At 36.4% G+C, this 22640-nt stretch overlaps 2 protein-coding genes across 2 annotated transcripts in view; one reads left to right on the top strand and one right to left on the bottom strand.

Annotated features, from left to right (window-relative positions):
• The first annotated feature begins 251 nt into the window (after positions 1-251).
• Positions 252-3603, top strand: LOC113520573 (NADH-quinone oxidoreductase subunit B 2-like). The gene is made up of 4 exons (XM_026905943.3): positions 252-401; positions 519-835; positions 2312-2500; positions 3368-3603. The coding sequence occupies exons 2-4, from the start codon at positions 531-533 to the stop codon at positions 3504-3506; spliced, it is 633 nt and encodes a 210-aa protein (XP_026761744.1). The 5' UTR covers positions 252-401; positions 519-530; the 3' UTR covers positions 3507-3603.
• Positions 3604-6512: 2909 nt separating this feature from the next.
• LOC113520763 (atrophin-1-like) overlaps positions 6513-22640 on the bottom strand; it is a 72300-nt gene continuing 56172 nt past the window's right edge. Inside the window, exons 7-16 of the mRNA XM_052897383.1 lie at positions 17142-17201; positions 15429-17039; positions 14587-14753; positions 13809-13920; positions 13173-13360; positions 12714-12826; positions 11933-12195; positions 10507-10638; positions 8892-8951; positions 6513-8667 (exon numbers count right to left, since the gene is read on the bottom strand). Coding sequence (XP_052753343.1) covers positions 7615-8667; positions 8892-8951; positions 10507-10638; positions 11933-12195; positions 12714-12826; positions 13173-13360; positions 13809-13920; positions 14587-14753; positions 15429-17039; positions 17142-17201 — 3759 coding nt within the window. The 3' untranslated portion in view covers positions 6513-7614. The remainder of the gene's footprint in view (positions 8668-8891; positions 8952-10506; positions 10639-11932; positions 12196-12713; positions 12827-13172; positions 13361-13808; positions 13921-14586; positions 14754-15428; positions 17040-17141; positions 17202-22640) is intronic.

Below are 22640 nucleotides of genomic sequence, written 5' to 3'. Positions count from 1 at the left end.
GCCATCGTTTTAGCATTGACATTCGATGAGCTGTCATTGATAGCTTAGCGGAACGTTCAAGCACTAATCTGTGTGTTTGAAGAAGCAAGCCACAAATTACAAGCAGTTTCAAAATTTTGTATGCAGATATGTTTATCTTCTAAAACTAGAAATTAATTCGCAAAAAGTTTTTTTTTATATTCTATTGATAGTATTTATAGTATATATAATAGTTTTTATATGAAATATTTTTTAAAACTATCCTTCGTAAACACGAATAAACTGTCAAACATGCAATTATTATTTAGGCAACTTCGTAAACGCACTCTGAAATTACGTAAAATTGTTATAATTTTCTAGCTTAGTTCATAAGATAAAAGCGTATTTTAGTTATCTCCTAGTTCATGTAACAAACTATATTTGTGAGTCTATTTTCTATCATTATATTTTCGTTTTCAATAGCCAATTTTTTGATTCGTGCCCTTTCCAAAAATATTATTGTGGTTATTTTTAATAATGATGTTGCGCATATCTTTCAGGTAAATATAAATATGCAGGCAATAAAAGCTTTGGCTGTCAATACTCCCGGTACGGTACTTTCAGTTGTAAAGAAGGGTGTTTTCTCTCCAATCGTTGATCAAGTTCGCCAAACTCATTTACCTGCACCGAATCCCAATGAAAGAAGACCGTATTCGCCTTTTCAAGATGCTACGAACATGGCAGAATTTGCTGTTGCACGACTTGACGATTTATTGAACTGGGGCCGTAAAGGTTCAATGTGGCCCATGACATTTGGTTTAGCTTGTTGTGCTGTAGAGATGATGCATATTGCTGCCCCTCGCTATGATATGGACAGGTAATTTTATAATACTATGTTAGTAATGAATACCAAATAAACACACGTGAAGGTATGGGTAAATATCCACTTACAGAGGGGAGGAAGGGATTGTTAGTAATGTGAGCCACCAGTCTTATTGTTAGCAATATACTCTGTCAGGTCAACCTCCACATGGTCCTCTCTGGAAACTATCATGGTGAATTTCAGGTGTATTCATTACAATGGGCTAACTGACCTGCCTTTTTATTCTCATCTAGCACCCCTTACTGCTGCCCTATTAGCATAAACCATTAGTGCAGGTGATGTTATTGTACGAGGTCTGTCCGGAAAGTTCGTATAAAAGTGTTCTGGAATGCGAGAAAGAGGAGTGGGGAGGCCAGGTAAGCGCAGGACCCCTTCCTTATGTCCCTAACAATGCTTCAGTTCTGGTCTGACCGCCGTGCGGTGCAAGTTACCTCTTAACGAAACCCCGTCGGCATGGAGCCCGCTTCCGTTGAAGAGCAGCGCGTCGTAATCAAGTTTCTCTCGAAACTGGCAAGAATGGCCGTGAAATTTTTGCCGATCTCAGAACAGTTTATGGGGATGATGCTGTGAAGGAACCAACCGTCCACAAGTGGCTAAAAAGATTCAGAGAGGGCCGAGAAAGAGTTCGATGTTATTGTATATATGTCCATATGGAAAATTCTACGTCGATGTGCTCAGAATAAAGCTCGTGTGGCACGAGTTCGTCCAGAATTGGCGCGAGAGGGGCGTTGGATTCTTCACCACGACAATGCCCCTGCCCACACCTCTCTTGTTGTCCGTGAGTTTTTGAGTAAAAATTCCATTACGGTGACCGAACACCCCCTATTCGCCGGATTTGGCCCCGTGTGACTTCTTCTTGTTCCCAAAAACCAAATTGGTATATTTGGGGGACATAAATGAGATAAAAAAAGCACGACGGGGCAGCTGAGAAACCTACAACCAGAGGACTTTCAAGGAGCCTTCTCACAGTGGAAACGGCGTTGGCACAAGTGCATTATGTCACAGGGGGAGTACTTTGAAGGGGATAAAATTGATTTACCTGAATAATTGTAAAATAAAATTTTTAAAAAACTTTTATACGTACTTTCCGGACAAACCTCGTATATATGTATATTCATTTCGAATAATGCTTAAATGGCTCAACTACTTTAAATAAAATTTAATATGTAAGATATCATATAGTCAAATGCAAGATTCTATTTATTTTGATTCATATGGGCAAAGCCATTCCATATAGCTAGCTATATTATAAATGCAAGTTTGTGTAAATGTTTATTTGTTACATTTTATGAAAGGCATGGGTGAACCATATTTTACATGGATTAACATACTCATAGAATACTTTTTATTTATTTTCTTTTTTTTTTTATATTTTGGAACATATTGTAATTATATTGTCATAAGGATTATGCTTACAAATTTTGTATATAAGTGTTGATTTCAGACATTTATTAAATTCAAATCTTCTAGGTATGGTGTAGTATTCCGAGCTTCACCCCGTCAATCAGATGTAATGATTGTAGCTGGGACATTAACTAATAAAATGGCACCAGCATTAAGGAAAGTGTATGACCAAATGCCAGATCCTAGATGGGTGATCTCTATGGGTAGCTGTGCTAATGGTGGTGGATACTATCATTACTCTTATTCCGTTGTAAGGTAAAATATTAAGTATTCTTTAAAAAAAAAAGAAAATATTTATTCTCAAGGTTTTGTTTAAAAAAAAAATAAGATAATGGGGTAGATTCTGAGCACCATTCTTTAAACCTATCTCGATAATTAATAATTTAATTTGATAGCCTTGTTTAACACGTTGAAGACTGCATGCCCACCGGTGGGTCACTCCGCAACAACATTACCGGCCCATATGCTCACAAGTGAGCACACAACATGTTTTAATCAGGGATCACTTGTACACCGCTGGGCATGATTTAAATATATGTACAATAGTCGATTCATATATAGCGGATTTAGTTAATTTGACATAGAATTATTGTACATTAAAAAAATATTAAAAAAATAATATGTAATTAAAAATAAAAAGCCAGTCTATATGTGAGAAATATGATTTTGCAATGCGGTCTTCAACATATAATGAACTGATATAAACCAAATTCATAATAAATATTTAGTTCATAGAGTAAAAGCTTTAAATTTAAAGCTAATTTAAATTTAAGAGATAGGTCTAGGGAATAATGCCTCAAAATCGATACCAATAATTTTAATCCTGGCGATTAACATGGCACCAACATCAGAGTAAATGTATTAAGTTAGATACACAAAGTGTCTGTATATAAAATAATGTAAAGTAGGATATTAATGCACAACCAAAATTAAAAAAATAGAAGGCTGATTGTATAACTAATAAAGGTGCTTGCTAAGCAGTTTTCTAAAATTTGTTTGTGCATACAGAAACTTAAAGGCACCATTTATGTTATGATAATCAATTTTTATGTACATAATATATTAAAAGTTTTAATTTCCAATATTGATAAATTAAAGAATAATGTAATATTATTGTTTTAGAGGTTGTGATCGAATTGTGCCAGTGGATATTTATGTACCTGGCTGTCCACCATCAGCTGAAGCTTTACTTTACGGTGTTCTCCAACTACAGAAGAAAGTGAAAAGAATGAAGACTGTTCAGATTTGGTACAGAAAATAGATTATAAAATAAGTCCCAGAACACTAGAAAATTTTATTTATAATTAATGTTGTAATTCACCCTCTTTACAATAATATATGATATAGTGGAAGCATTATATTTTCTTTTTTTGAAAATTCTATCAATACCTGTGGTTCAGAGAATATACAAGTACAATATTATTTCTATAGGGAAGGCAACTTTCTATTAAAATATTTCTGCTTTAATGAATTTCTAGATTAGGCTGAGAAAGATCCACAAAGACAGTAAGATAAATAGGGCCGTCTTCTGGGGCAGGGTACAGAAATGAGACTTTCATTATGATCCGTTTGATATGTGTGTGTGTGTGTGTGTGTGTGCATGCGCGTACGTGTACGTGTAACCTACTTTAAAAGATTGAGATAATTTCTAGTTTGTTTTATGGCTAATAATGAAATGGTAACCTCGCCTATACGCTGGTGCGATCCCAGTGGGGGATGATAGATGAAGATGAAAGTAGGTCAGTTAGCCCATCTTGACGAATTCCATAAAAATTAATCAAGATGGGTTTTGAGGGGAACCACGTGGAGGTCGACCATTACTGACAATCCTTTGTACCGTGCAGGCCCAATAGTTTTCATAATCATCATGTTAGCTGTTAACTGTCTACTGCTGATCATAGGCCTCTTCCTATTGCCCATCCCTGGATAATTAAAACCAATAGTTTTATTTAGTGATAAAATAGAACTATGGTATTACGACCTATGAATTTTATTAATTAATATAGTAATTAATAAGAAATACACAGCGAGCTGGGTCAAATGAAGGCACAAATTTATAGGATGATCGGATAGATGCTGTTTATTGTCTCACAATACTTCCCTGTACTCCGGGTGATCCTGTTGCCGCCGTTTATGCAAATGTAGGTAATTTCTTGTAACCCGCCTACTCTAACAGTATACGCTGGCGGGACACCAGTGAGGGATAAATAAGATCGGTTAGCCAGTCACGTGTAGTAACGGCGTATGACCTCTCATTCTCGACTGTATAATGAGGATATTTTACATCCCGAAGCCGAAATATTATACTACAGTTAATGCCGTTGTTCAACTCCTATGTGTTATTTCAATACGTGTATATACCCACTATTTTTGTTGTTGTTATTCCTGGAACGCGCCAAAACCAAAGTATTAACATTTGGAGTAACCGCCTTCCGATCTGAGAGTCCACTCTCTTAGTCTCAGCGCAAAATGGGAAATATTAGATTAATTAATTTATACCGTAGTGTCAGCGTTGAGGATAAGGGCTGGCTAGACGGTCGGCTGCAAGGGACGTAACCCTTAAGTTGTTTCTTCCAACAAAGTAAGTCAGTAGAGGGGCCCGTAATTCAAATTTTGCTAAGTGCGTTCATAACTAGTTACAACGCAACTTAATGGTACTATCAGAATGGAGGTACATATTTTTGAAAATAACGTTTGACAAAGGGTTTACCCAAAATTAGTAGAATTTATGGCAAATAACCAATTATAGGTATGAATATTAGTCAAACTAATATGAGTAGAATAATCAGCCAAAGTAATAAAGTAGTACAAAAATAGTTTAACTATACTATTTTTTTTTACGCCATTAATATTAGTTGCCAGAAATACACAATTAAGCATAGAAATTTTGAAAATACATTATAACTACAACTAAATCAATAATAGCATAAAATATAGAGGAAAAAAGCACAATCATGACTTTGTGCTATTTAAAATTTACCCTACGTCGGGAAAGTATTTATAACCTATTATTTACTAACACGGAAAGGGGGGAAGGGATTGTTAGTAATGGGGAGTTTAGTCCCCATTGCTATAAATATACCCTCCACCTCTACGCGGTTCCCCTGGAAACTATCGTGAGCAATTTATCATTGAATTCGTCACAATGGGCTAACTGACCTGCCTTTTCATCGTCACTTATCACCGTTCACTGGTACCCCGCTAGTGTATACCGATAGCGCAGGCGGGGTAACCATGCCATTTTCACGAATAAAAAAAAAATGCCCCGCGGGGGAAAGGTTAGTCCCTACGTTGAATTCGTCACGATGGGCTAACTGACCTGCCGTTTCATCCTCAACTATCATCCCTAACAGGTGGTCTATCAGTGTATACCGATAGCGCAGGCGGGGTAACCATTCCACTATCACCCATTAAAAAAAAACAGACCCACTGCTAACAATATGGGTAAGTCTTTTACATTTAGGCCTTTAAAAAAAGCCTAAACGCAAAAGCTACTGCTTTTCAGGATCCTTAGTAGTTACCTCTTCCAAAGATAAAATGGTACTATATCTAGATACTTACCACTCGTAGTAAAAGCGGTGATTTATAATCTTTAAAAAGAATTCAGTGCTTTCAGGTTCTCTTATTGCGGTAACAACCATTAGGGTAAAATTTAAAAATATACCCCTTTATTTATAAAAACTAAAAACTTTATACAAAGCTATTTTAACTATTACATTATTTTGTCACATTCTTTCAAATTAGGAATTTAGGACAAAAGAGAATGTTCAATAACTAAAATAGGTTTATGAGAGGTTTGAATAAGAGGGATAGACTATTCATCTATCCAATGTTAGAAAATACCTTGGCTGTACAGATTTGAATGAAATTTGGTATACAAGGGACCACAATATGCTAATTTAACAAAGACAAATTTTAATCCTCATTAATTAATTTTAGTTTCGCTAAGAATCTCAGCTACTTCAACTACGTACATATGTTCATATTTCAACCATTACATGGTTGCCATAGTTTGCATATTTGACCAGTGGTGTCGTGATAGTAGGTGATATATTACTGGTTTCAAAAATGCGTAATCCATTCTAGTAACTTATTCAGTTTCTTATTTTTATTGCTCTACTTTGGCATTTTATTCTTGTTTTTATATTACTATTGTTGAGGTTTGAATGAATGTTAGATTAACAAAAATGAATATTCAATAAAATTTGGCAAATTAAAGGGGGGGCGAAACGAAAATAGGCGGATCGAGGAAAGGATATGAAACATCTTATTGGTATAAAAATCAAAAGTTTTAATGGTATTTTCTGAATCGCACCAAGCTTTCATTTACTTTTTAGTATACAGAATGATTTTGTAAACTATAATACACATCGGAGTCGGTCGTGAGATTATAAAAACGTAAATTATCTGATGTAACGTGTTACAACAGACTAAAATTTAATTTTGTCTGACTCAGTGGCAATCAATGCAATGAGTTTATTACTTGTTTACAAATTGATTTCTAGATAGTTACTTATCGCCAAAATTTATTGCAAATATTTTAAATGAAAACATTTCAAAATAATTTATGAAATATTTATACAGGTTTCACCATTTACTGTAATGAATATTATAATAGTCCTATTTAATTTACCAGAGATACTACTTTGTTGTCAGACAAACTGTATTTCACAATACAATAATATCACATACTTTTAAATGCATTTAAATGATAAATGTCACAACTGCTATACAAACTTGTATTATTTTAACTTTGTTACTAGTAGGAGCATCAAATTAATAAATAAAATTCCATTGGTACAATAGAAAAACCATTGAGATTTTTAACGGAAGTGTAAATTATACTCCCGATACAATAATTTATGGGATTTTCCTTTGTATGACGTTAAATAAACCAATTCTATACTTTAACACTAATTTACGTACTAATATTTACATTTTATTTATAAAGTATATATAAATATGTATAATTATATCGATAGTGATTTCGATAACCCTATCTTCGACATAATCAGCAATTTGATGTATAATTAACTAATAATGGTCACAATAACAACTCGATAGATATTTTCCATGTAAATAAACAAGCAGTAGTGTACAGGCCGGCGGCGGCTTGCGCCCAATGTCTTCGTCCTATATTGCACATACCGGGAGGGGAGCCTTCGCGCCGCCTCGCGCGGGTGGCGGACGAGCGAGGCGGCGTCGCCCGGCGAGACTAGCGACCGTCGATCGGCAAGCGACGTTAGAATAAATAATTTTCTAAACCGATAATGCGAAACGATATACATTAAATTAGTCGTACTCTCACTTGCGACGTCGTTTACACTACTCTATGTACAGTTGGAGCCGGCGGTCGCGCCGCGTCGTTATCATCGTGGTTCCTCCTTCTTGAGCAGGTCTAATGGAGCGAGCGGCGCGAGCGGGGCGAGCGGCGGAGCGAGCGGCGCCAGCGGCGCTAGTGGCGGGTGCGCACCCAGCGGCGGCAGGGGTGCATGTGGCGGCAACGCGCGGTGCAGCAGCGGCGACGACTTCAGCTGTTGGTGGTGGGCGTACGCGCTCAGCATCTTGGCGCGGTCCTCCTCTGCGCGGATCGTCGCCTCCAGGAGTGGCGCAAATCGCATGTGGTGGAGCGTGTCGAACGCGCGGTACGGGTCCCAGGGCGGTGGTGGCGGGTATGTAGCTAGCGAGGGGGGAGGCGGCCGCGGGGGTTCTTTGCGCTCATCCTTCATCCCTTCTGGCGCGCCGTTCCTGAGCGGGGAGCGCGTCCTCGTCCGCTCGAGCTCCCGCTCGCGTTGCTCTCTCGCCTTACGCCGCTCGCGCTCCTCGCGGTCTCTGCGTTCGCGCTCCTCCCGTTCGCGGCGCGCGCGTTCGCGTTCTTCGTGCTCGCGGCGCACCTCGGCGGCGACCGAGGTGGATGCGGACACGGCGACGGCGGGCGGCGGTCGGACGCCGCGCCACGCGTCGTGCAAGGCGCCCAGGGGCGGCGCATGGTGGACACCGTGCAGCGATGAGGAGAGCGCGAGATCGCGCCCGTACGGGGAGAGGCCGAACGCGGCGGGGGCGCCGGGGAAAGCGCCGGCGCCGTATCGAGCGAACGGCGATACCCCTGAAACGCGCAAACCTCCATGAGTAGGCGGCGCGAGGGGCGACAGGGGCGGGAGCGGCGACGCTAGCGCGGGGTGCCGCGAGGGCTCGAGGCGGATGGTACCTAGCGGCGCGTGGTGCGGCAGGTAGGGCGCGGGCGGCAACTCGTACGGCGAGCGGTAGGCGGTGGGCGGCGGCGGTGCGGGCGCAGGGAACGGCCGTAGCTTGTCTTTGTCGCCGCCGGGCAGCACGCTGCCGCCCCCGGTCTTTTCCTTCTGCTGATGGTTGTAGATCTCCCACGCGATTCTCACGTGCATCGCATTCCATTTTCCGGTTTTCTATATTGAACGGAAAAAGGATAAAAATAATTGTGTTTAATTATATTATTTCCCTTTTGTGTATTATAAAGTTAATATGCAAATAATAAATGCAAATACCCAAAAGTAACACTATATATCAATAAACAAGAATCTAGATATAATTATAACAATATTATATAAAGTGAAGAATGTATTATCACTAGACATGCATGGTGTAATGAAGTGCTAAAGAAAGGACCTACCGCAACAGTGGGTCGTGGTTGTGGTTTAGTGGCGGGGTCGCTTGCAGCTGACACTACGGGCTGTTAACATGATGCGTCGTAGGGTTAATGATCACAGAGCAAAAAAATATAATCATAAGCATCCAAGCGAGATAATATTGAAGAAAAGGCTTAATGTAAAACAATTGTCTAATTATCTAGTACATTTCAGAAATTATTACAAAAAACGAATATGTTAATTTAAAAGTAAACATTGAAAAAGAATATAAGACTAATCTATTTAATACATTAAAAATATTTACTAAGTACTATGAATACAAAAAAAATTGAATGAGAAATGTCAAATTATTCTCAGATCCACAGAAAAATCAAAAGTGGTAAAAAGTATTTTAAGTTTCTAAAATAGCAAAGCGAGGTCAGTCATATATCAAAGTAAATATGATATATTAAAATGAGATTACTATGGCCTTATTATACAGTTAAAAATAGAATGTGACTATGGAGTATGCTATAAAATCAAATAAAACTTTAAAAATTACAAATTAATATCATCTTGGGTGAATGAATTTCAATATTACTTCATGTTTAATTTTACTATATATAAAAATAAAGAAAACATTGCAAGTAATAAGTATTGATTCTATGTCTATGTGGATTTTGCAATGGTTTAAAATATTCAATTTATCTTTATAAGTGACAAAATACTGTATTTGTTTCGTATTGTTATGTATTTGTGTTGTATTTCGAGGTCATATACATTAGTTGTATATGACACAACTAATGTATATGACCTCGAAATTTCACCTATAGCCAGTACCAAGAAAATATATAATTTAATAATAGCTAACAATACTGAATTGTTTTCTTAATCATGAATATCGTAAACTGAATAAAAACATTCATTTGCAAATAAAAAATATTAAATACATATTTAAATAATATTTCCAATTTAATTATCAATAATTGATAGAATAAACTTTAATTATAATGTAAAAAAAAAGAATTTATAATAATTAGACAAGCATTAATCATTATAAAGGACGTTAGTGGAATTTGAAGTGCATAAATTCCAGACTATTTTCAAATTGGTTTGAAGTTACTCAGTTACCCAAGACACATGTAAAATAATTTTATTATAGCACCTGTATAAATGCGGACATTTACCTAAACACTTCGTCTACGTCATTCTACAAGAATGAGGTGTTGTAAAAATTTTTACACTACATCATCAGCATTCCACGCCGAACCGATGTGGCAAGTGGTTTGGCGTGGCCTGATATGTTTAACAATGTATAGGAATTCGTTTCTTTATTTTAACCATTTATACAGACTACTTCTAATATCAACATATGGATTGTTTGACCAACTTATATATTAGAGAAGAACGCTTTGTTTTATTATTGTAATTAAAATAAGAACAGGAATGTCAATGAACTCGATATATATATCACTTGACATATACAGTTAAGAAAAATTAAATACGGTTTTCTCTTCGCATTATTTAACTAAGTCTTACTTATTTTGACTGATATAAAGTGTTATGATATAACAGAACATATTATTCTTATTTCTATTACAATATTTCAATACTCGGCACTCATGTGTATATGAAAATAGTAAAGCTGTAATTAATTACCTTAGGAGCATAGGTGGTAAGCGGCGTGGGCGGTACATACGGCGCCGCGGGGTGTAACAGACTCGATCCGTACCCGTAGCCCAGTCCCAACCCGCTTCGGTATAGTGAATTCATTTTACTGACATCTTTGTACTGAAAAGGAGACAATTTAATATAAATAAATATTTGTTGTCGTTCTAAAATAATGTAAGGATGTTTGTAAATCCTGCTTAAATAGCTGAACTTATGTTATTAGAATTTGACACACGCATAGAAATTATGGGTGAATGTAGAGAAAGGATGAAAATAAGTAGGGGTTTAATCACCAACATTATTATACATTTTTTGTTCATTTGCTTGCAAACGAGCCAGAAGTGGTATTGATATTGTTTGCAGGAAGACGAGTAAGTGGTCAAAGTATAAATACATTTTTATATTGACATACATATATTTTGATTTTATCATTAACGAAAGAATAATAAAGTTGTTATAACTGAAAATTATGCAACGCCAGGAATTTTTGTGTGCATACTATGTGTGCTGAATCTAGATGAGATATTATAAAAATCATAAAAGATATATGGATAGTGTAAATTCATTTATCGATAAGAATTGTTTCATCAAAGAGTTTAGAAAAGAAGGCATATAAATTAGTAATTAGTAAATTATACTTTACATTAAAGTATCATACAAAATTACATAGTACACAAAATTAATTAAAAAGTATATCCAGTTATAAAATTATAATATTCAACATTTGCATACATACATTATAATGTAAGCTTTATAATACAATGAAAAAAGTATCTCTTAATTTTTATATTTCATTGTGAATTAAAAATAATTAGCATTCTTATATGATAGTATTTAGTTAGTGAAAATATGTAATTATGTATATGATGTAATTACAAAAAAAAAAAAAAAAAAAATTAAGAACTTACAAATATGAGAAGTGGATTTTTTAAATAGATCTTGAAATACTTTTATAAGGATGTTAATTTCATTGTGTATAGTCTTATACTGTATAATATGTATGTATTTATAAAAAGTATATTTAAGTATTTCTATCAGTTGTCTACTATCTACAGTGAAGGCTCTGCTTAGTTTAGGACTAGACAGCATTGTTTAATATGGCTAGTGGCATTTATTTTATTTAAATATTTTGTAAAAAAAATATTTTAATGGCAGACCAGACAAATGTTCTGTCCAAAGCTATTAGATTATGATTAACAGTTTATATGGGAAAAAGATAAATGGAGTTTTAACACTTTTACAGCCAATTCTTCTATTCATTTCTAGGATTTGAGAAAAAAAAAACTGTCTTATTGGTACAGCCACACTCAAGTTTTGCACTTAGCAACATTTTTAGCTATTCATTATTATTTTTTTATATATGTGAGGATTGTGTATACGAGTGAATATGTAAGAGCGTGGCAGTGGTACTAACGAGAGGCGCGTGCGGCACGAGCAGCTGGTGCGGGTGCGGAGGGTGCTGCGTGTGTTGCGCGTGCTGCGGATGCTGCGCGTGCTGCGCGTGCGGCGGGTGCGGCGCGTGCGGCGTGTGCTGGTGCACGTGCGTGTGCTGGTGCTGGTGGTGGTGCATCTCCGTGCGCACCGCGCCCACGCCGCCCACGCCCATCGTACCCACCGCGCCCGCCGCCGCCAGGAACCGGTTGTCGAGCTCGCGCCGCAGCAAGTCTGCACTCGGACCTGTTACCACACCTCAATGTTAGAATAATTTCATATTTAATGTGAGATCAACGTGACAGTTGGACCTGATTATGTAGAAAACAGACATGTTGTCTCTTATGGGTCACAAGTAATGTAGTTGTTTTCTGCATATTTAGCTCCGGTTTTAATTGCAAACAGCTATATTTTATGGTCCTTTGAGTCAGACTATTCTGGCCGGCCCAACATTGATATAGAGACAGTGGGGTGCGTTTTCTAGTCCATTGGATACTCAAAATATATACTATTATAACAGGATTCTACTGTACATACAATTGATGATAAATGAACTACATGAAGAAACTGCTTTCAAAAAAATTTATAATTATATATTACAATATTATTTACATAGCAGACAGAAAAATATAATGATGTTACAAGAAATTTTGTAGTCCTTATATAACTACATTTTCAGTTATAACAATAGTTACATAAAAAAAAAATGTTACGATAAGGAAATATAGACAACAATGAGTTGACGGTATTTGGTGGACACTCACTGGTTTGAAAAAGAGATTCAGCTGAGAACGGGTTCGGGTTAGGCGGAGGAAGCGGTGCGCCGAATAGTGGTGGCGCAGGCGCAAAGCCGCTGCGCTCTGCACCCGTCGGCCTGCTGAAAACGATAGTGTACCATCACGTAATCATTCAATATTAATACTATTATCTATATTATGCAAATATACAACAATTACATGAGCATGGTTAGTTGATACAAATTTGACAAAGTTGGGACAACACATTTGGGATTTTCATTTCATTTCTCTCATATGAAATATCAAATAGCTAACATGTTTATGTATTTCTGCTAAACAGTTTGGCCACATCTATATTTATTATTAATCGTGTCAGGAACGAATTTGAAAAACATACTTTAAGACATTGAAAGGATAATTTCTTCTCTAAATATCAATACTAAATTTGAGTGTTTAAGTTGTAATTTAGGGTTGGCGTATACTCACGTTACCCCCCAGTGGGCGGGCGGTTTGGCACTGGAGCTGATGCTGGGCACGGTGGGCACCGGTGCCAGCGAGTGCGTGAGGTGTGTGGGCGTGGGTGCCGCGGGCGTCGGCGTGGGAGCCGCCAGCGCAGCTCCCACGCCCACCAGCGGAGCACCCAATGGAGCGCCCAGAGGCGTCGCTAGGGGAGTCTGAAATCGAAATTAAATAGATTTTAAACATGCTGTATAATATGAGTATGTAGTTTAAATTGTTCAATAATTCTATTTTGCAAAATATTAAAAAATGTGATTAACAAAATTTATTTATATGGGTTAGCTTTAACATACAGCTTTGTATAAATTTTTCATTTAATTTAGGTAATTTTATTTTAGTACAATTTAAAGGATCTATCTGAGATATCTTAAATTGTACTAAAGTCTTTATCTTATCATGTATGATGAGGTAAAGACTTTAGACCTTTTAAGAGTACATATAAAGTTCTTATGTTCTATATAAAATGATAAAGAACAACCAAAATAACTTTAGTTTCAAAGTTACATAGATAGCGTAAGTAAATAATTCCATGATTTTATCTAGGTATTCGCTGCTCTTCAGTTTGCCCATAATCAAAATATTCGAAACATAATATAATTATACCGCGAGTGGTGCGGCGAGAGGTGGTACGAGCGAGGGTGCGAGCGGCGGCGCTGATACCGGCGCGCTGGCGGCCGATGCTGGAGTACTGCGCGACAGACTACTAATGTTGCTGCTGAAATCAATACAAATGTTTGTTTTATCATTTCACATAATCTCACAAAGCCAGGCCGCTTAGTACATTGACAAACATTAGGCTGAATTATATTTAAAGGAGTCAAGTCTTTAAAATTGGCGTGCACGCACGAAATGTTATGAAAGTACTAGAAGCAAGAGATGTATTCAGGGATATTCTATCCTTGTTCTTGCTTTTGGCATGCGGTTCTATCGGCAGACTTAGCCTGAAGGTAATTAAGTATATATTTTCAAACATCAATAGAGAAGTCTGGACAACTCTTTGTTTAATATTTTATTGTGTAATGAAAGATGAACCCATATTAGTGGATAAATATATAACCTTAAATACTCGTATTTCACATAGGACTATCTCGCTTCCAACTGAGCAAAAATTATACTGACACTAGATAACTGATAGACATATAAATGAAAATAATAATAAAACATTTTTGCATTCGGTGATTTAGATCAGAAATTTCCAAAAAACAGTTTAGGTATAGTTTTGTTCATGCCTTGATACGGCTGACGAAACAGCTGAGTTAATATAATTTAAATAAATAAAAACCTGCGAAGAGTTAATTGTTTTTGTTATGTATGTTAATGAAGTGTGATTTTAGAATTATTGTAACAGGTTTGTGTAGATATATATTTATAATAATATTACCTGAAACTCTCTCGTTCTCTGTTCGGACTATGTCCGCGTGGTGAATACGAGATAGGCGCGTGTGACAAAGGTGCGGCACCCGCTGCTCCTGTGGAGCCTGGTGTGTGTGGTCGAACACCTTTAGGCGTTTTGGGAGCTACCAGTGGAGATGCCGAGAGACTTGTCCTCTGAAAAGTAAGAGTTAGTCTATACACAAACTGGCACTTAAAAGTAAATCATTAAATATTCAAATATCACTCAGAAATACATTGACGTCCTCTGCCTTGTTGTTCAAATATGGCGAAAGTATAGACAAGTTAAGTCAAGATCCGTTTAATATAACGGAAACATACGATAAATGCCTCTGACTACTTCATCTGGGGCTACAGTTCATTTGTTAATTCTTGGCGTCTTAATTAATCAATCGTTATAAAATTTGGTAAACAAGTAGGTACTACTTGGGATGGAGAAGATTTAGGCTATTGTTTATCTTAGCCACGTGGACGAAGTGGCGGCTACAAGGTAGTTATAAAAAAATTATATTAATTTTTAGTTTATTACCCTGATATAGAGATATAAACGTTACTATATTATTTCTGACACAAAGAAGATGTACTTGTATAGCTGTATTTCGGTTTAAAGAGTGAGAGAGGAAAGAGAGAGTGAGACATGAAAGTAAACTTCCTGAATAGAAAGGCAGAACTTAATTCTCAGGAATAGTATATGGGGCATCATGATATGGTTTAGAAGACTGTTATGATTTCCCATGAAAAAGTCCGTTAGGACTTTAGCCATTCCTATTTGGATATTTTTTTATTAAAATAATAATGTTATTGATAAATGCTTTAAAATAAATAACCTACCGTGTCAGTTGAATTTCTTGGTGAGGCTGCAGCAGGTGGAAGGTAGGGACTATGTTGAAGTGTAGTAGCATAGGGCGCATAGAGCGGGTAGGCAGCGCTGGAATAGCCTGCGGGCGGCGGAAACCCATTGGAAGTAGTTGTAGAACTAATAGCTGGGCTTTCTGTCCGCGCCGGAAGGTCGCTCGACGACACAGGAGGTTGCCTAGAGTCCACTACTGGCAGTGCTAATGGGTGACTGTTGGAACTCGTCACGGGAGGAATAACAGTTGGCGCAACACTCGTCGTAGGAGAGGCGTCCACATGGTTGATTGACGCATGTATCGAAGTGGGTGGTGCAAGAGCAATTGGATGCGGCGGTAAACTTAGACCAGGATGTTTTAGGCTTGCCGTGTAACTTGATATGGTACTGGTCGTGGATGATAATGACAATGGCGGACCGATGTGATTTGGTGTCGATGTTATTAATGGAGTGGAATTATTCATAGGCAGATGATTTGAATGGTTCATGATGGAATGACTATTTACGGGATGACTCATATGCGTGGCAGTTGGTTGGTTTGATGAGGAAGGTTGTATATGAGTGGGAGGGATATGATTAGACACGCTAAACGGTGCAAGATGTGGAGGTCGGTTCGTGTAAACGGGTTGAACGGAATGTTTAGGTAAACTCGACTGACTTTGATATGGTATTGAATGATTGTGAATACTGGAATTTACACTCGAGTTTACATGACTAGACCCGATCGTCGTGACAGGATACGGGCGGGAAATTGGAGTAGCCGGAGAGACGGGCCGACCGGTTATAGTTTGATTCGGAAGACAGCTCGGATTAGACGGTGGCGTTGAGTGTGGTGCGATACTTGGAGGCACTCCATTTACACGGTTTGGGAACGAGATAGGAACAGAAGGATGAGCAGATGCGGATACAGGGACGTTCCGGACGTCATGTCCCGGCATCACCGGGTGTGGTTGCGAATGCGGTACACGAATAGGTAGACTAGGTAGAGACGCTTGCGTAGTAGTCGGAACGATAGGTGGTGGGCGAGGCGTGTGATGCGCGTGAAGGTCCAACGGTGCCGGTGGCTGCTCGGGCTGTTCAGTCCGCGTCTCATGGTTCGTATGTCGGTAGTCGGGTAATGCGGCCGCAGCGTGTGACTGGTAGGCAGTGTGCGAGGGAAAGAGCGGAGACGGGGCAGGAGGAGCAGGCGGTGCGGGTGTCGGGCTATCGGCGGCGGCTCTCGCGCCTGGTTGCAGTTTATTATTGCTGGCGGGTCGCTCCGGAGTGTCAGGCCCGGCGGCACCGACGGGCCGTGCCGGTATTTGGGTGGCGGCGTGTCCGTCGAGTGTGGGAATATGAGCGCCGTTGGGTCGGTGTGGTGTGTCGGCACGGAAAGGCGGCGGTGGCAGTGCTGGTGGTGGCAGGGCGGCTGGCGCGGGCGACGGCGCGGGTTGGGGCAAGGGCGCGGGGGCGGGGCTGGCGCTGCCACCGACAGGCGCTCGCGAGAGAGCAAGCGCGCCGCCACTGCCGCCCCGCGCCACTAGCTCGTTCTTGCCACCGCCACCACCACCGCCCGCGCCCGTTACCCGGAACAGAGAGCCAGCTTCCGATGCCTGAAAATAACATGGTAGTAGTCAAATAAAATTTAAATTATATTATATTGTTTGTGTATATGTATAATAAAGTGGAGAAGATTCGATTGGTAGAAAACTTACATCTTCCATTGATGCATCGCGATACCTTGGTGAAGCATTTCTACTATTTTCTGGACTTGCCTGTAACAATGAGAATTATTTTTAAATAAGTTTATAAAAAAGAAGCTGCACATTAATGAAATTAATGAAGTCTTAGGCAGATGTTTTTATCATATTGCACGAGACAAAGCCGGGGAATACAGCTGTGCTAAGCAATAAAGCTTGAATGTGCAGTTTTTTAGACTTGCTAATGTCTTAAAAGTGAACACAAAAACTTGTTTGGTATTGAATAAATACAATATCATTATTCAATTCTTGCTACATCCACTGGAATAGAGAGGTGTCAAATATTCCAAGTGGGTGAGTGTCTGTCGACGACCACGACGCGCGACATTGCGTACAGTAGGCCGACGAGACGGCCCGTATTATGTACTTATTAGCATTCGACGGTTGTAAGTCTATTGTTTAACCTAACACAATGACCGCCCACGGGCTTTTAGTATTCATCAGATAGAGATGCAATCAAGTCTGACACATAAAGGCATCGTTGAGACTATATGAAAATATTTTACAAGAATAATGATGGTTCATAATATATACAGTGGTGTGTTGTTTTAAATTTGTAGTATACCTAGCAAGCTATTTACCATGAACATATATACATATGTAGATAGAGACATATTCGTAATGGAAATATATCGATCATGAGATTAATATACATTTCATTACACATAAAAAAGGCGGATAATCTTATTACGATCGAAATTAATACGTTATTTTCTGGCATAAAATTAATTTCGAATTAAACATTTACAATATAAAGTCAAACATGCATGGTGGGATTATCAATGTCACTTTGACATTGATAATAGAAATTACATATGAAAATCGGTAAATAACAGTCAGATAGATTTTTTCATGTTTTCATGTTTGTATAATTTGTGTTTAGAAATTAATAATCAAGCATTATGCAATTTATCTAAACTGAGTGCCATAACAAAATTTTTAAAAATAAATATTTATTTATATAAAGTTTATGCAATGATTTACATAACTTTAATTGGCAAACGAAAACAAACATTCATCTTTTTTATATTTATATAGCTATTTGTAAAAACAAAAAAATACATTTGTATCAATAAACTAGTCAGGAAATTAATATTTTAATGACATTTTTATATAACAAGGTTCATATATAATTTAAATCCATATATTTCAGCTATGAATAGGACAATGTCAATAATTTTTATAATTCTAAGTATAAACAATGATAAATTTATATTTACAAGCAAATCGAAGCCATAGTTTTGTTCGTGCAAAAAAAATCGCAAAGAAATTATCTGTGATTGTATACGTCAAGTATTATTTAAACTCAAACATGTTTGTTTTCATACACATAACAGATTATGATGCAAAAACAATCTATATTATAATTTAAATTGATTTATATCTCACAGTTGGGAAAAGTCCCTTTTGTTTTTTAAGTATCTCATTTTTGTTTTTCTTTTATTAAGACCTCTAATATATATATTTCTTATATATCTCCTATGTGCACAAATCCTCTAAATACAATTTAATTATATGCACATAGATAGTTTAAGTACTTAAGTGTGCGACTCATTTGTCCTTCAATGTTACCTTTATAAATGAGACGTTGACTTTTTTGACCCGGATAAGCAGTAACCTCGATAAGCAGATACTTTTTAGTGATACGCGGACAATCCTGTGTGATAACCACTTATGCCACCCCATATGCCCATGTACTTTTTGTATGGTAATATTCTTCTTTTTTTCTTATATCACTAGAGTTCTATATTTATAATAAAATTGTAACTATACGAAGTCTGTACATGAGACATTTAATATATATATATATATATATATATATATATATATATATATATATATATATATATATATATATATATAATAAGGTCAATAGAAACTAATTAGTTCATTATACACAACCTAAATTTTAAAAACTGAATGCAGTTTTTATACAACATAGAATAGTACACAAATCTATTATAAAAATAAAATTTGTTTGTATATACATAGGAATAAGTAATTAATAATAATAAGTAATATATATAAGAATAAGTCCAAATTATTGAGTTGATTTAAAAAATACAAACAGATGTCTCTGAGCAATATAGTTTATATTTTAATTTTTTCCATCAATAACTTTGTAAGGAATATAAGTTTTGTTTGTAATAAAATAATATCAAAATCTTCTTATTATGAATTCAACCTTTTCGTGGAACTGCCGATAAACCCACACTTAATGGCGACAGTTCATTGTAATATTTAGTAATCACTTATTTAAATTAATGCAGTATTTTTAAATTATAATTATAATTATTATTGTTTTTTTTTATTATTTAAAATAATGATTACAAATGAAGAATTATAAGTGAGTAATATATTATATATCTATTGAATGCTAACACTTCTCTAGTAAATTAGTATGTTATCATGATCTCTGATCGGAATTATAAAATAATTATGTAAAACATATATAAATTGTGGTATGTGTAGTTTAAAACTGTATAAAATATATTGTTTGACCAATAAATCGTTTTAGCAGACAGGCTTGTACAAATTAAAATTTATAACACATAATAAACAAAACGAGAATGTATAATCGAGAGTGTAGTCATTCATTATAATGTCGTTGCGAAAACAAATCTAATGTTTTACGTTTTTAGAAAGCCAGTAATATCTTAAAAGAGCAGGGTTTTATTTATATTGCTGCAACGAACTCCAAGTGTCTGAGGGGAATGAAAAGTAATTACTTGGGGATATTTACGAGCGAGTGGAGAATGGCTCAATAAAACTAGCCGGGTAACCGCACCGTTTACGAGCAACGCAGTTTAAGAAGCATTGTCTCTGCAATCTGACCGACCTTACTTATTTTATATTTATCGCATTCACTGTTAAATTACAATCTGGTCACATATTTATGAACCCTTTGATATTTACAAACGATTAATAATTATAAAATATATACTTATTAATATTATAAATGCGAAAGTGAGTTTGTTTGATCATTAGCTTTTAACGGTTGAACCAATTACTATAAAATTTAGTATACACTATATGGGGTGAAGAAGGAAATAGAAATAAATTTCTCCTGGTCAATCAATATATCCCGGTCACGCGGAAAGTGGCGGGTAAAAAAAGCTAATATTTTATATTTATCGTATTCGCTGTCAAATTAGATACGTATATGAAACGGCTGATGTTTACCGACGTTTAATAATTACAAAATACAAGATTATGGCGTAATTATGTAATGCACAATGAGTACAAGTGACTCACATCTGATGAATGGTTTGTTTTGTACACGAATTAAGTATTAGATAAGCCAGATAAACACAATACAGTGGTAGTATAGACAGCTGTTGCGCTCATTTATTCGTGCTTATCAGTGAAGTTAAGTAACGTTTAAACTGTTAATAATACTAGCATTCCTTGAACTTTGCTTGAATACAGAGTATACGATTGCTTTTTATATTACTAAGAATAGTTCGACATATTAGTAACAGCTGTGTTCATAGATTTTTAAAGACTCGGGTGTTATGGTCCTTTTGCGATTGTATTGATTTTTGTATACTACACCCGAAACTACAGATATCGGTTTAAATATAAATAACTTTTATTAAAAAAAAAAAAAAACTTTGTGTAAATATATATTACAAAAGAGCAAAAAATATAAAAAAGAATAGACGATAGAAGATAGATAATTAAAATTTAAATTAAGCTCAAATGAGCCCATTTGACTCCAGCTAAATTCCGTTGGTGTTAAGACATATTTAAGGATACGTATCAGTTTTTTTAGTAATCAATCAGTAAGCATTATCAACTACAGGCTCTATTTAATGTATAATAGATGCGCTGTATCCAAAGCTATTTTTTTAATGTCATTTCCATTGCATTTTCCTCTACGAGATGGACTATATTGCCTACGTGTAACAAAAAGTACTCATTATATAAGAAAAAAGCATAAAAATATCTTTTTCTCAAACATGCTTGGAAATGTGAGCATTATTTTGACAATCTTCTTCGAGATAAATCAAAATTGCCGTACTGGCCAGATACATGCGGGCAGCAGCCGGCAAAAGTTGTATGAAAATCCATATCTGTCGTTTTTTGCGGCCAGATAAATTATTATGTAAACTCATATCTGTCCTGTAATTTAAAAATGGAATGACCTTTTACTTCGAAACATGGCTACCAAGGAGGTAACTAATAAAAGGTTTTATTTAAATTTCGAACTGGATTGCAAATAGAAAGCTGTTTATAAAAAAAAAAAAAAACAAAGGAACATTATGGCGCGTGAAAAATTATTATTGTTCGTTATTCGTCATTGAACTTAAAAAGTAAAATTGTGCTTTTGATTTCCGCGCATTGCTTGAGAAAAGTACTATACAAGCCTTGGCCACAACTAGGCATTGATGGACTCACGTATGTGTGGCTCGGCTACGCCTCGGCCCACATTTGCGCATTCGTCCATCAATGCCTCAGTTGCTGGCCGCTGTAGTAATGTACTATATTGTTAAAAATATTGACAAATAAAAGGACGAAATATATTGTGTGTGAGGAAACATTTTTAAAAGGATCGAAAATCATATAAAGTCGAGCGGACAATGTCTGAATAGACAATTTATTTTTGTTATGATTATAAATTAAGAATAATTTAAATATTATACTATTCGGTAATTGTACATAAAGTGACACAGAGACGACGAAGACAAGATGTAATTTATTTTATTGTATAATTCAGTTTGATTCACGTGACACAAGCTTCAGATTTTCAGAACCCTACTAAATGCAGAAGTGGACGGAAAAAATAGTCAATCGATCTTATTGGAGGAACAAATCGTTTCGGGAGCGTTCCGGCAATTGAATGTTTAGCCTTATCCGGTGGGGGTGGGTCGTCGCTCCGCAACAATGGAGTGATAAATCAAGTATGGGCCGCGCGTGCGGCGCGCGCGTCCGCTCCTCCCGTATAAAAGACATTCAAAGGCACCGCGCGATGCTGTCTACGTTTTTTTGTTACAACTGACGACTACTGTCATCATAAATACAATATTTTCTTTGATATGATGAATGAAGATATGTTGTATGTGGACTTATCGACTTATTTGCAAGATGCTGGGTAAAAGAACAAAAAGTTTACAAAGCACCCGAAGTATTAAAAGGTATTAAAATGCGAATTAGTCCGTTTCTTACTTTTTCATGTATAAACTTTTGAACTGTATTGGATGTAATTTCCAGGTACAAAATATTACTGAATCAAGTGTAAGGCAGTAGTTACATTAGCCAACTTAACAAAAACAAAAAAATAAAAGTTGTAACAATCATATTTTCGATTTTGTTATGATGATAAAACAATAGGTACTTTAAAAAATCTAAATATGTTAAGCGAGCCAAAAATGATACAACTAAAGTCTTGGTTAGTAAAAAATACATATAATAAATTCAGTTTAATAATTTTATCAATGTATGTGGTCCAAA

Source organism: Galleria mellonella, unplaced genomic scaffold (genome assembly GCF_026898425.1).
Source record: "Galleria mellonella isolate WM207_F2 unplaced genomic scaffold, CSIRO_AGI_GalMel_v1 utg36, whole genome shotgun sequence".
Taxonomy (NCBI): Eukaryota; Metazoa; Arthropoda; class Insecta; order Lepidoptera; family Pyralidae; genus Galleria; species Galleria mellonella.
This window is presented reverse-complemented; position numbering and strand designations above follow the sequence as displayed.

Bases quoted from the DNA above. Each gene is read 5' to 3' on its own strand.
- LOC113520573 (XM_026905943.3), top strand. From the start codon at position 531: ATGCAGGCAATAAAAGCTTTGGCTGTCAATACTCCCGGTACGGTACTT. The intron at 836-2,311 runs GTAATTTTATAA...CAAATCTTCTAG, and splicing joins CCTCGCTATGATATGGACAG to GTATGGTGTAGTATTCCGAG. The intron at 2,501-3,367 runs GTAAAATATTAA...TTATTGTTTTAG, and splicing joins TACTCTTATTCCGTTGTAAG to AGGTTGTGATCGAATTGTGC.